We start from the raw sequence: 14,425 nt of genomic DNA on the forward strand, positions 1-14,425 counted from the left end.
ACCCTCACCTTCGAAACCTACTGGTTCACACTGCCCCGCTTTCACCCTCACCACCCCTTCCTATCACTGGTTCCCTGAATATTCCCCTCAGGGACTCCTCAATTGAACCACAGGCCCCTCCTCTGAGCCCCTCTCTATTTCCAACTCCTATGCCCATTCACACCTGCACACCAACCCCCGGCCAACGCCCAAACTCCAGCTGGACCCTTCCCACCCTCACACCCCATACCAGCTCACCCCCACAGCATTGCTCTCTTTCCCCTGCTACCCACAACCTCCTCCACCCTCCTCTAGGCCTCCACACGTGGTGTTCCAGGGTCCAGTCTCTACAGGCTTCCATCTTCCCTTCCAATCTCCGCTAGCTGCCCCATGCCTTCCTGCAGAAAAGTGCAACATTTGCATGCCACCTTGGTCCAAATGTGTTCTGCACTGGCGTGAAAACCCTCTGGTGGCGTGGGGGCAAGTGGGGGACGATTCCCTTCAGGTCTTCATCTGCATCCCATTTACTGGATGCCAGCCTTTGGTGGGAATGGCGACCCACCACGATGGGCAGGAGCGCACGTTCCCGCTGTCATAGTACACCGGCGGAAAACTGACTTTACGGCTTCGGCCGCATTGCTCCCCCCCCACCAACCACACCCGCACCTACCATTAAACCTGGCACCTGGGGGGAGGGTCTGGAAAATTCCATCCTAAGGACAAATCAGGTTTCCTACAGTACTAATCCCTACCAACACTTGCTGTCAAAGCTCACACAAGAAATATGCCGCCTGGGCAAGCTACTGGAAGGCTGTGTTCACCTGCTGTGTCACACTTAGATAACAGTCAGTGGCTTCAGGCGTGGGCTAAAGGCGGTGGAGGGAGAGTGGGGACAGAAAAGTTGGAAATGAACACTTTTCAACATTTCACCAATTTGTTCTCTACCATGACTGCTTTGCGCACACAGTTCCTCATGCATCAGCAGCCCTTCAGAACCCAGCACCAGTAGCCTATTTTTCACATGCGACCCTAGATGATCAATTTGAAGGGTATTCGACCACAAAAAAGTTCTGTCGAAGGGTCATGAGGACTCGAAACGTCAACTCTTTTCTTCTCCGCCGATGCTGCCAGACCTGCTGAGTTTTTCCAGGTAATTCTGTTTTTGTTATTACAAACAATTCTGTTCTCACCCAGCAAGTCCACACCCCCACCTTCCAGTGTTGAACATCATGGAGAGTTAATGGGATTGGATTACCAGACAACTTGTTTGCATCATGCAGCAGACTTTCCAATATAAGTAATACATGGATGACTTTGAATATCATGAGAGGGAAGTATAGTTCGTCTTTTAATATGTGAAGCACTCATCGTTATTGTGATGAGTTGCTTTGCACATCAGCTATGAGTGAATAAGGTGCAACTTTAGGGGCTACAGTAATAAACATAGGCAGAGGTATCCATGGTAGAGGTATCCATTAGCAACGAGATAGAAAGATAACAGTTGATAAAGCCTGCTCTTCAAAGATATTAGAAACTGTTTGATCAAAGTAACTTTGGAGAAAACAACTACAACTGTTTACATAAATAGACTGTCTTCAAAGGATTTAGGAAAAGACGCTTCACAAAGTCTTATCTACGTCCTGTACCTTTGATGCGGACACAATGTGATAAAGGAGCATGGTTTGCATAATTCTTCAGAGAGAATTCGGAAGATACAGAAATCAGAGTGTTGCTCTCTCTGTAGGCAGTCAGGCTGATCACTATGCTTAAAGTCTATTTTGTACACAACATTATGGAATAGTTCATGATTACTCGAAAGGCATTCTTGTGAACCACAGGGCTTACTGAATACTACCTGGGAACAGGATGCCTGGATACTTTTATTCCCTCAAGCCTAGGCCCAATTACTGCAGGTATATCAGCAGCTCACCTGAGATCAAATAACTCAGTGCATACCAGGAATCAAACCTGGGCCCTCCCTGATCTGACAGACTGGGTGCCACACCATGCAGTGACCTCACCAACTCAGCTACTGAGGAAACTTATTACTAAATCTTTAAAGTAATTCTGTTATCAAAGTATGACACTGTTAACACAATGAAGTCCTGCTGTTCACGGGGGATACGTTCCTGTGAATTCTTACACAAGGTGAAATCGCAAATGGGAAGCATACTTTATAATGGGAATGAATTAGATAGGTTCCAGACATCCCAAAATTTGGATTTTAATTGGGTTTTTTCTCTCTCACTCAGAGGCCTTCCTGTACTGAAAGCACCAACTGAACCTTTCACTGTTACACGCAGATCTCTCTCTGATCCAGTTTCCCCCCTCCCCTTCCTCATTATTTATTTTGTTTGTTTTTTCAAGACAGAAGGCTGAAAACAAAAAGCAAGGTCTCAGCCCTGAGCCGATTCCTTTCACTCCGCCATTATAGTGAGAGCAATGAGAAAGCGGGGCTTAAAGGGCTAGACCTCTCTCTCTCCCCAAGTTGTTGACAACATCACACTATTTCCAGTATGGAGACAGCTCACCACCTGTAATACCAAAATTTAATCCTCTTATTCCTCTTCTCTCCATCATTTAACTATGGCCAAGTGCCAGGGTCCCATCCATCCACCGGCCCTTATAAAGCATCTCTCTCTCTCTTTCTTTAATGAACAGCAAGGGTCATGAGGACTCGAAACGTCAACACTTTTCTTCTCCGCCGATGCTGCCAGACCTGCTGAGTTTTTCCAGGTAATTCTGTTTTTGTTTTGCCTCTTCTCCCTATCCCGGCTTGCGGTGGTATTGGGTGAAAGAAGTTCGTTTAAAAAGTCACTGCTGGTTGTTCTGTTGTTGGTTGTTGTTGATGTGCAAGTGACTGTCAGGACAATTGAGGGAGAAACTGCTGCTGCAGCTGCTGCTGGCTTTCTATCTCTCACTCATACACTCCCTCTCCCTCCTGTTTGGACCAAGGAAAGAAGCAGCCTCTACAACAGGGGCCCTCGCTGGTTGCCAGGCCCGAGCAAGATCCGAGAGCAACCAAAGAGACAGACTGTAACAACTGGGAGAAACGTACACTATTCAATAACCTTCCCTCACTCATAAAAATATCTCTATATAAATGTGCACGCATACACCACTGATCTGCTTTTCCTTCCCCCATCGGTGCCTCTCTCTCACACACACACACACACAAACACAGAAAGAACTGGCTTGTTACAAGAGCCTTTTGTTTTTAGTTTGCTTAAATCGCGGATAGGCAAAGATTTGGGGCTGCAATGAGCGATCGTGTGAACAAGGGCTTTCGCCCGGGTAAACAAAACCGTGAAAGTCATCGCGAATTGCGGAACTTTACTGTACATCAGGGTACTGCAGGTGCCAGCAAACTTGACGCAACACAGGGAACTCACAATATCCATTTTAAAAATAATTGGACAGGTGATAACTAAAAGGTGAAAGAATTTCGCTTTGAAGAGTTCCTCAAATGTTAAGCCAGTGAAACATAGTTTCAAACTAAGATGAGCTTGATCATCCAAGGGTATTAACAGAAAAATTGTTTTGAAGAGTGGACTGGATTGGTGACGTGTATGGCACTAGATTGTTCCCACCTTTCTAGTAATTTTGACTTTACACAACACGTGATAGCTAAGGGGCAGCCCTTTTATCCTGGAAATCACATTTTACACTATCACACAAAGTCACAATCATCAACCCCACTCCCCTTCCCTTCTGCAGACTCTTGAAGATGCTGAGGGTCTAAACTATAAATCACAGAACTTTTCAATAATCCTTCAAAGCAAACAGTTATTTGGGACTGCATCTACTGAAGTTAAATGAATAGGTCTGGCTGACTTATGGTATGGATTATTTGGGTATATTTCAGAATTGGGGAGGTGACTGTGTGGATTAAAGATTCAGTGGGAAACACATTGTATTTAACAGTTGTTGTAGTTACTAAGATTATCCAGGCTGCTGCAGGTGGTAATCAAAATAAGGCTACATGTAGTTTCGCAAATAAAAAGGCACAAAATAAATTCAATTGAAGGCAGACTTGCAGCCTTAAAAAAGAGACACCAATGGAAACATGACAGACGTCATCTGACAATATAAATGAGTGCAATGTAATTGCTCAGTCATGAATGGGAAGAACGCAAGTTTCAAAAGTGCTTTGAAATAGTAGTAAATGCATATTTAGCATTGTCAACATTTACAATCTTGTACAATTGTTTTACTGGGGGATGAATGCTAGACAGAATGTGAATGGTACAATTACTTAAAATTATTTTTATAAATTTATATCAAACACCCAAGAATTCATAACATTGAAACTTCTGCAGGTTTTCAAAGAACAAAACATAGCATAAAAAAAACTCAAAGGAATTTAAACTTCACGCTGATTGGATTTGGTCAGACCAAACCTGTACCAATCAGTAAGTATAAATATTCTGGATTTCTACTGATGTAGCCTGCAGGGTCTAAAAGAATCAAGCAGCCATATATATTTTTTCATTCAATTTACGAGATGTGGGCATCGCTGGCTAGGCCAGCATTTACTGCCCATCCCTAATTGCCCTCAAGGTGGTGGTGGTGAGCTGCCTTCATGAACCGTTGCTGTACATGTAATGTAGGTACACCCACAGTGTTGTTAGGGAGGGAGTTCCAGAATTTTGACCTATATGGTAGTTATTTGCTTTCCTCTCCAACTTAACACAAAACTGTTTTAAGAATTTTAAAGAGTTGTTCTCTTAGCTATGAGAGGAAAGACTGTGCAGGTCACAAGGCTGATTCTTTTATTACATCTTTCTCATTTAGTATCTCGATAAATATAATTAAACCAGGTTTCATAGCTGCCCAATGTGGTAACATCACTAAACGCAGGGAACAAAATTAGATAAATGCAAAAAACTGCGGATGCTGGAAATCCAAAACAAAAATAAAAATACCTGGAAAAACTCAGCAGGTCTGGCAGCATCTAGGGAGAGGAGCACAGTTAACGTTTTGAGTCCGAATGACCCTTCAACAAAACTAAGTAAAAATAGAAGAGAGAGGTGAAATATAAGCTGGTTGGGGGGGGGGGGGGGGGGGGGGGGGGGGGGGGGGTGCAGTGGGACAAGTTGAGCTGGATAAAGGGCCAGTGATAGGTGGAGATAACCAAAAGATGTCACAGACAAAAGGACAAAGAGGTGTTGAAGGTGGTGATATTATCTAAGGGATGTGCTAATTAAGGATAGAAAGCAGGACAAGCAAGGTACAGATAGCCCTAGTGGGGGGTGGGGTGGGGTGAAGGAATTAGATAAAACATGTCCAAGCCAAGTGAGCCCAAACCAGTTCAGGCTTGGTGTACTGATTGTCAGAAGATTCCTATGTGGCTTGAGTAGCCTCATACTGCACCTTTCCAAGTTGGTCAGGTCTAATTTTGTTACTTGTTAGGGGAAAATTGAAAATGCTAAAAGCGAACGTTAAGAATTTACTGAAAAACCCTAAAATCTCCAGGTAGACATGGATGCTGAACATATTGACTGTTGAGGGTAAGCAGATGGACATTGCACACAAAGGAGCTTTGAGTTTTGTGTGATTTACAAAGTTTCAAGAGATGAGCTAATATCTAGGCACAGACAGAACCATTCAAGTGGTACAATGGCACGATGAAGCCTTGAGAGCTGGACTGGAGATAAAACATAAAGTTAGTTTAGGTGTACTTCTCTCTCAGATAGGGACAGGGCAGATGGTTTTAGCTTAGATATGAGAAAACATACAATGGACAGAGGGATCTTTGAAGAAACACCAGCAATCTTGAGTTGTGAGAACCAAGGTCTTGCGTACGTGTTTTAATTTTGATTGGATAATATAATTATGTATACACTCTTTAGAATAATTAGTTAACAGAACCGCGTGTTTATGCACTCAATAGGATAGTTTTAACATGGCACCTGTGTGTCGGTTACCGAGTGGATATATTCAAATGTACTCAAATCTATTGTGATAAGAAAAAGTATATACGTTACGAGACTTTGTAATTATGGCAGAATGCCCCTTGATGGACTAAGAGGCTGCTCTCCCTGCGTATGCTCGTACAAGCTTGAATAAAACGTCTTGTTCGAGAATCCAAACAACAGACATCCTGAGTTATTTGTCCTGACCTGGGACTTGGTCTAAGCCGTAGTTAAGAGGGCAGCTGCCCCATGCAAAAGCCGGATCAATCCGGGGTCTTGGGGAAGGAGGTTGAATCCCACCTACATTACTCAATTGTACAACACAACCTAACCCGATACTTAAATGGGAAAAGAAGTGAGGTAGCAGTACCGTCACTGGCACGTTTTCCCAGGGAAGTGTCGCTCAAAATAGGTTGTTACCCAGAGTGACGATTCCCCAATAATGGAACCATCCTGGGGTGCTCCATATCAGCGATACCCATGCAACAATCTTGTTACGGACTTGCAACATGACAGGTCTCCGTTAGCGACAATTTTTAAAAAATGTAACATTTACATATTTTTTTCCCCCCAATATGAGAAGGGGAATAACATTGAAGAAGTCATTAAACTAAGGTGTTTCCCAATTACAGATCCTAAGGCACTACACTTCTTTTGTCGAAGTGGTGCTCAAATGCAGGGGAAATAAGTAAGGCAAGATTGAGGTTGGTTATACCATAAAGTGCATATATAATTACAGTACAATTAATATTTAACAGCAATACTTTGTAATTATATAATGCCTTTAATATAGGTAAATTTCTCAAGTGCTCCATAGAGGCATGGGGGGGGTGGGGGGGTTGGGGGAGAGTAAATACCTTTATTCTATGATCTTCAGTATCTACAATAGTTGCCACTCTTATCAGCATGGGATTTCTCTTATCTACAGTCTCCAGTTTCATGTTCAAATGAAAGCCATGGGGTGGGCGCTAGAGGGGAAGGAAACAAAATACAGTTCAGAGATGTGTCTTAAACTAGTATGCTGATCTGAGCAAACAAACTTTTAACTTATTTTACACAATTAATGAATGCTTTTACCAGTGATGCTGGAACAGAGAAGTCTAATGCAGAACAAATTTTAGTTCAAACAGATGGTCATGTGAATCCTTCACACTAGCCACAAAAAGACAAATGGAAAGCACTTTGTTTAAAAATTTATACTCAAGGGTTTGGGTGGCAAAACATTGACTGATGACTTCCCTCTTGCACAAGTAATACTGAACACTCTAAATTTGGCATAACATAGGTTAGATGCCATGCCTGGTTTCAATTTCACCTTACCTACCCTGACAGTGCGTGCAACTGGCAATGGAAGGAGGCTGTTCAAAGCAACTGTTCAGAAATCTAAAAAAAGACTTGCCTTTACAACTTCAGAATGTTCCACAGCATTTTACAGCCAATTAAGTACTTTTGAAGTGTAGTCACTATTATGTTAAAGACACAGCAGCCAACTTGCACAGAGCAAGGTCCCAGAAACAGGATGGTGGTTATGACTAAAGGCTTAAAGATGCTGGGTTGTGGGATAAATATTGGCCAAGGTACTGGGGATCGCTCCCCTGCTCTTCTTCAAAATAGTACCACAGGATCTTTCATACCCTACCCATGAGTACAGACTTAGCCTTGGTTTAATGTCTCGTTCAAAGGGTGGCACCTCTAATAATGCGGCACTCCTCCAATGTCAGCCTAGATTTTGTTCAAATCTCAATAATGGGACTGGAACCCACAAGCTTCTGATTCAGAGATGGTGGTAGTGCAACAAATTGAGTCAAGGCTGACATTGAGCTCAACAGACTTTAATTACATTGTCCGCTTGATCACAGACATTGTTCTGGGTGGCCACTGATGGCCATCGTCTAAGAGCATGGGCTTCATCCTGTGCCCACATATCTCTGGCGGCATCAAGCCAGGCAGGTGAAAAAAAAGGTGGGGGAATTATCAAAAAGAAAACCCATTTTAAAAATACTCAGCCTGTTGCACAGAATTTACTCCAGCTAATGGAATGCAATAAATCCTTTCTTAAGCTGGGTTTTCCATGATCCATGTGCCATCTGCAGTCAAAAGGATGATGGACACCTTGCTTCTAAGTCTCTGCTGTGCTATTATTTAAACAAGCCAAGTGGATTCATGGAAGAGCAGCTCAGTAATGAGCATGCCCACTAATACTCCCTTTCTCTGCATCTCAAAGCATCAGATTCAACAAAGATTGGGAAACTTGGTGCAGTCAAGACCTGGAGCACTACCATGTCCTAGCACAGCAGTGACTGCAGTATACAACTAACTTAAGAAAAAAACCTTTGCATAAAAAGATGAGAGGTAAGTGGAGAGATTGCTTAATTTTTTAAAAAAAATTGCAAATTTAACTCAAGATGATCGGGAGTTTTTTTTATTTTAATGGTTCAAAGGAATTAAGGAACCCACAAACTGCACATTATTGAATAATAAATGTCATAATACAGCTTTGCCTGACTTACAAACTTGTAATTATGATATATGCTGCACTGAGTATGACCATTGTTCTGCAAAGGATTTTACACCAGATTTTACAAGAAGTCTATTTGCTATACCAAAAATACGTATTTTAATTGTCACCATACAACAGGTAAAGAATCCCTTGGCTAGTTGATCCAATTGCCTTCTCCCCCATTAAACGATGGCTGAATTTTCTATTTCTATGCAAATGTTGCAACAGGAAAGAATCAAAGATTGCTCACTGCCTAATTTCTAATCATCTGCTGAGCACAAGGGAGTTTGTCACCTCATTACCTGTTTAAAAGCCCGTGCTGGAGCTGCCTGTGCACCAGAGCCCTCCAAGTACTCCTCCCAGGAAAAATCTTTGGTATCTTTATACTCTGTAAGAAAATGCACAGTGACATAAATTAAAATAGTAATGCAGGGAACGGAGCTTGAGAGTTTTAATCTAGACATAGAAAGGAGTTGTATTTTAGATGGAATGCTCACTACAGTTTATGCTTTTTAAACAGAATTTGTATTTTGAAGGAAAATGGAGACTAACCAGGTGGTGTTGTAAGAGGCAATCCAGATGCCTGACATGATCCAACTGGACGAATATATGGACTGCTAGCATCACACCTATCAACAGAAAAATATTCCAAAAATGGCAATAATGTCCAACTCTGGCAAATGACACAAATCGCGCCCCTGACTGTAAATTAAGCCTAACCTTCTTGCTCTCTCATGTAATTAAAATAATCAAACAGTTTCCATTAGTACAAAATTAGTACATTTTGTAAAACAAAATCCAAGAGCTAAAATTTCAATAATCCACAAAACTCATCAGGCTTTCATTAGGAACAAAGAGGATGTAAACTTGGGTCCATCAAACTCTGCAGGAGTGAATCATAGTAAATACATCTGTTAAAAAACAGCACTTATTAAAACACCCATATAACTTACATGACAAAATATACAAGAGGCACTCTGAAACCACGGACACTAACAAATGATGATCTACGGATAGTCTGCAGTGCACAAAGGCATTTTACAACTTAAAGCACAGCTAGCTGCAAAGCTACTTGCACTGGGTCAGGAGCATTGCCACTTTCCCTTGTGGCTTGCTTGCTCCTTTTCTATCCCCAGATTCTCATGAGGTCAGTACATGTTGGAGAGCATGAGATGGCAGCAGGTTTTGTAAAAGAAATGGTTTTTGTGGAATGAGGAGCTCTTTACCAAACACGTATAGGAAAGATGGAAAGCCTCTATCGGTGGTACTGTAGGCTTGCACATGATCCAACGGATATGGACTGTATGCTCTCATACCTAACCCCAACATTTTTATCAAACCTGTTGACAAGGATGGTGCTGTTGTAGTCTGGCGTACCGACCTCTAGCTTGCTGAGAGTGCCAACTCTCATGCTTTTTCCTACCTCACCCTGGATCATGCCTCACCACTAAACATCAAGCCATTGTTTCCAGGACTGTCACTGACCTAATCTCCTCTAGAGATCTTCCCACTTCATAGACCCCAACCCATAGCCCACTTTTATCCCTTCCCAAAATCTATAAACAGGACTGTTCTGTTAGACGAATCATTCCAGTCTGTTCCTGCCTCACTGAACTTATTTCTTATCTTGACTTTTTTTTCTCCCCTTGTCCAGTCTCTTCCCACAATTTCTAGTTTCCCAGCCCTATCTGCCTCCTCTTCACTATGGATGTCCAATCTCTGTACACCTCATTCCCCACCAGGAGGGTCTGAGGGCTTCCCGCTTCTTCCTTTAATGGAGGCCCAAACACCCCATTCACCACCACCCTCTTCTGCCTAGCTGAACTTGTTCTCTCATTGAACAATTTCTCCTTTAACTTGTCTCGCTTCTTCCAAATAAAAGTTGTTGCTTTGTGTGCCCACATGGACCCTAGTTATGCCTGTCTTCCTGTGGGGTATGTGGAACATACCTTGTTCCAGTCCTACTAAGGTCTCCCTGCAAACTCTTTTTCCAGTACATCGAAGTGCCACTTCTTGCTCTTGCCTGGAACTGGAAAAATTAACCAATTATGCTTCCAATTTCCATTCTCTCACATTCACATGATCCATCTCCAACACTTCCCCAACCCACCCCTTCCTTGACTTCTCTGTCCCTATTTCTGAGGATAGGCTTTCTACTGATATTCATTATAAGGTCACCGACTCCCACAGCTACCTCAACTACACTTCCTCTTCCTGTAAGGACTCCATTCCATACTCCCAGTTTTTCTGTTTCCGTCTCCTGTTCTGATGATGCTACCATCTCAACTGCGCTTCTGACACATCTTCCTTTTTCCTCAACCAAGGATTCCCCCACACTATGGCTGACAGGGCCCTTAACCTTTTTCAAGCCATTTCCCGCACTTCTGCCTTCACCCCTTCCCCCTTCTCCCAGAACCACAATAGGGTTCCCTCTTGTCTTCACTTTTCACCCCACCCACCTCCACATTCAAAGGATCATCCTCTGCCACTTTCGCCACCTCCAGCAGGAAGCCACCACCAATCATATCTTCCCTTCCCCTGTCGGCATTCTGAAGGGACTGTTTCTTTTGCAACGCCTTGGTCCACTTCGCTATCACCCCCAACGTCTTGTCCCCTTCTCATAGCACTTCCCATGTAACACCAGCCCTTTCACCTCCTCTCTCCTCACTGTTCGAGGCCCCAAACACTCCTTCCAGGTGAAGCAGCGATTTACTTGTACTCCTTTCAACTCAGTCTATTGTACTTGCTGCTCACAATGCTGTCTCCCCTGCGCTGGGGAGACCAAATGGAGACTAAGTGACCATTTTGAGGAACACCTCTGCTTAGTCTGCAACCATGACCCTAGCCTTCAGTTTAATTCTCCACCTTGCTCTCATGCTCACATTTTTGCCCTCGGCCTGCTGCAATGTTCCACTGAAGCCCAACGCAAGCTGGAGGAACAGCACCTCATCTTCCAACTAGGCACTCTACAGCTTTCTGGACTCAGCACAGAGTTCAACAACTTCAGAGTGTGAACTCTGTCCTCCATTTTAATTTGTTTTTACACAGAGCTGTCTTTTATTCTGCCATTAACACTTAGTCTAGACAAATGCTTTGTGTCTTTACTACAACCATTAAAACTCCCCTTTGCCTTTTGTTCCATTACATTTTTGACATTATCTCCCACCCTCTAACTTATCCCTGACATTTTTTTGTTCCACCTGACCCTTCCCCCTGCCCCCACCTTTTCAACAACAAAAACCCCATCACATTTCTACGCCTCTTCAGTTCCAAAGAAGTGTCATATTGGGCTCAAACATTAACTCTGTTCCTCTCTTCACAGATGCTGCCAGACCTGCTGCACTTTTCCAGCACTTTCTGTTTTTATGTCAAGCGATACAGGTGCTGGGTAAAGAACTTCACATTTTACTCATTCTTTTTCCCACCACAGCAGATAACGACAATTCAAAAAGAAAGACATCTGTAAAAATTAGACAGTTGATGCCAACCTCCCATGGTGTCCATAATTTACAGGTCTCATTACATAGAGTGCCCTTGAAGCAAATGAGGGTGGCAGGATAGATGCTGTATTTGCAAATGTACTCTTACTAAGACAATATAATACATCACTGCTGCAGATTAGAACTACCTTAGTCCACAATGAATTACCGAATGAGCAGTAAATATGAGACGCAAAATCCATGGCTAGGATTTTCCGGTCCTGGGAAATTCCCGCCCAAAGTCAACGGGACTTTGGCTGGTCCATCAAGTTTCCGTCCTGCCCTAACGATTCCCACCACCAAAGGCAGGACTGGAAAATGCCAGCCCGTGTGTCCCATGCAATGAACTTCGTTCTTATTCTGTATTCCATTGCTTAAAAGTAGAATCGAGGTAAATCGTAACGGCACTCTTCGTACAAAGACATCGCTGATACTGGCGTCATTCCAACACGGTGTTTAAAGAGGTTTGAGACACAAACACACACACACACACCCAACACCACACACATAGCAGAGCAGTAGAGATCACCAACCTCAGAACTTCAATGACATTTTATTTCCGTTTTTAAAAAAACTAACACGTGTGGAAACATTTAACTGTTTAAAATCACAGCTATACATTTCGAAAGTTGTAGATGTACTGCAGCATCGACGAGGCTCGTGACGAAAACCGATACGCGCTACAACAGAACTACAGATCAATATACTCCAGATTCTGTACCAATAGTCATAGCTGTCATCCCAGTTGTCAAAGTGAATTAGCAGGCGGTTATCCACCATATCAGCAATAGTAGCCACACATGTAAGGGAGGGGTTCTTCTTATCGACTGCTTCTAACTTCATCCCCACTCGGAAACCAGAAGGGGTAATAGACTACAAACAAAAAATAATAATTTGTCATTTTAGTTACGCGTGATAGAAAATTGACATCTAAAACAGTTAGTCTGGCAAATGCAACAAAAACACTATCTTCAAAAAAATGTTGTTTTGTTTGACTACATCATTTAAACACTTACCGTATTCAATGACCTGAAGAGATTTTTGGGAGCTGCTTGAGCTTTACAAGACTTTAGGTATGAGATACTGTCTTTGTAGCCTACAGATTAAAAAAAGAATCAAACGGAAAGGAATTTTTTGAATGCAAAATCATCTACCTATGATCAAAAAAAACTTTGTGTGAAAAAAATTCAAAGGTTGAAGTACAAGAGAAAATGCCATCTGAGTAATTTAATGTGAAATATTTTGTCTACAAGCAATTGTAAGCTTTCACATTGGAAATACAGATTAATAGGTAGAATGTGGGGAATTTCTATGAAATCAAGTGCAAACTATCTTCTTGAAAATATGTTGTAAAATACCTTAGTGAGCACTCATGCATATGACTCAACTGCTAGAACTGTCTTGAAAATGCCAACAAGCTCTCAAATAATGTTAATCCTTCAATTGTTAAAATTTATCAGCAGCAGAAGACACTCAAGTACAACACACACTTGCTCTTCTAATGCACTCTGCGTTGAAATATAACACTGCATGGTTTCCAACTTCCAGGAATCCTTTCCCAGATCTCAAAACTATGGATCCAATCAGTCTGCCTTTTCTATCCCAATCTGCAGGCTCTGCATCCAAGACAACAACAACTTATATTTACCTAGAGCCTTTAATGGGAGATGTCCCAAAGGGCATTATGAAATAAAAAATGAGACCAAGGCACATAAGGAAATATTGGGACAGATGATGAAAAGCTTGGTCAAAGAGATGGAATTCAAGGAGCATCTTAAAACAGACAGAGAAACAGACAGGTTTAGGTAGGGAAGACCAGAGCTTAGGCAGTTGAAGGCTTGGCCACAGGTGGTGGAGTGATAAAAATCAGGAATGCTCAAGAGGTTAGAATTAGAGGAGCGCAGATATCTTGTGGGGTTCTGGGGCTAAAGGAAGGGCGAGGCCAAGGAGGGATCTAAAAACAAGGATGAGAATTTTTTAAAAATCGAGGAATTGTTTAAGCAGAAGCCAACATAGGTCAGCGACCACATGGGATAGGCAATTGGGGCTTGGTTCAAGGTAGGACATGGGCAGCAGAGTTTTGCATGCCCTCAAGTTTATGGAGGGCCTTCCTTCTTGTTGTCTTCATGCAACAATTGGAAGAGACTTCAAGGCTCTGATGGTGGTGAAATGCCTGCAACAATTTATTAATCAGGAGCACCATGAGAGGAGTGTAGGAGGGTCTTGGAGGGATGAATTAAGATGACACAAACTACTTTCCTCATCCATAAGTATCCTATAATCTTAGATGACTGTTCTATAGTTCCAAAAAAAAAGCACTTACACGACAATTCAAACCATTTAACTATACTAGACTGAGTTAGTACTTACACTGGATGCCATCTATTGGACTAAATAATTGGCCAAAACCACTGCAGGACTTAAGCACATAATCTAGGCTGACATTTCAGTACAACGATAAGGGAAAGCTCCATTGTTGGAGGTGCTAGCTTTCAGGTACTTTCCCTCAACCTGTTTAATTAGATATAAAAGCACCAATACACCAATTTCAA

General features: G+C 42.4%; 1 protein-coding gene across 4 annotated transcripts in view; it reads right to left on the reverse strand.

Moving 5' to 3' along the window:
• The window catches only part of l3mbtl1b (L3MBTL histone methyl-lysine binding protein 1b), a 71,062-nt gene that overhangs the window by 24,423 nt on the left and 32,214 nt on the right, over positions 1-14,425 (reverse strand). For all 4 annotated transcript variants that reach the window (XM_041213464.1, XM_041213467.1, XM_041213465.1 and 1 more), the window contains 5 exons: positions 12,890-12,969; positions 12,595-12,746; positions 8,947-9,023; positions 8,697-8,782; positions 6,752-6,862 (listed from right to left, as the gene is read on the reverse strand). In XM_041213464.1, coding sequence (XP_041069398.1) covers positions 6,752-6,862; positions 8,697-8,782; positions 8,947-9,023; positions 12,595-12,746; positions 12,890-12,969 — 506 coding nt within the window. The remainder of the gene's footprint in view (positions 1-6,751; positions 6,863-8,696; positions 8,783-8,946; positions 9,024-12,594; positions 12,747-12,889; positions 12,970-14,425) is intronic.

Source organism: Carcharodon carcharias, chromosome 19 (genome assembly GCF_017639515.1).
Source record: "Carcharodon carcharias isolate sCarCar2 chromosome 19, sCarCar2.pri, whole genome shotgun sequence".
In the NCBI taxonomy this organism is placed as follows: domain Eukaryota; kingdom Metazoa; phylum Chordata; class Chondrichthyes; order Lamniformes; family Lamnidae; genus Carcharodon; species Carcharodon carcharias.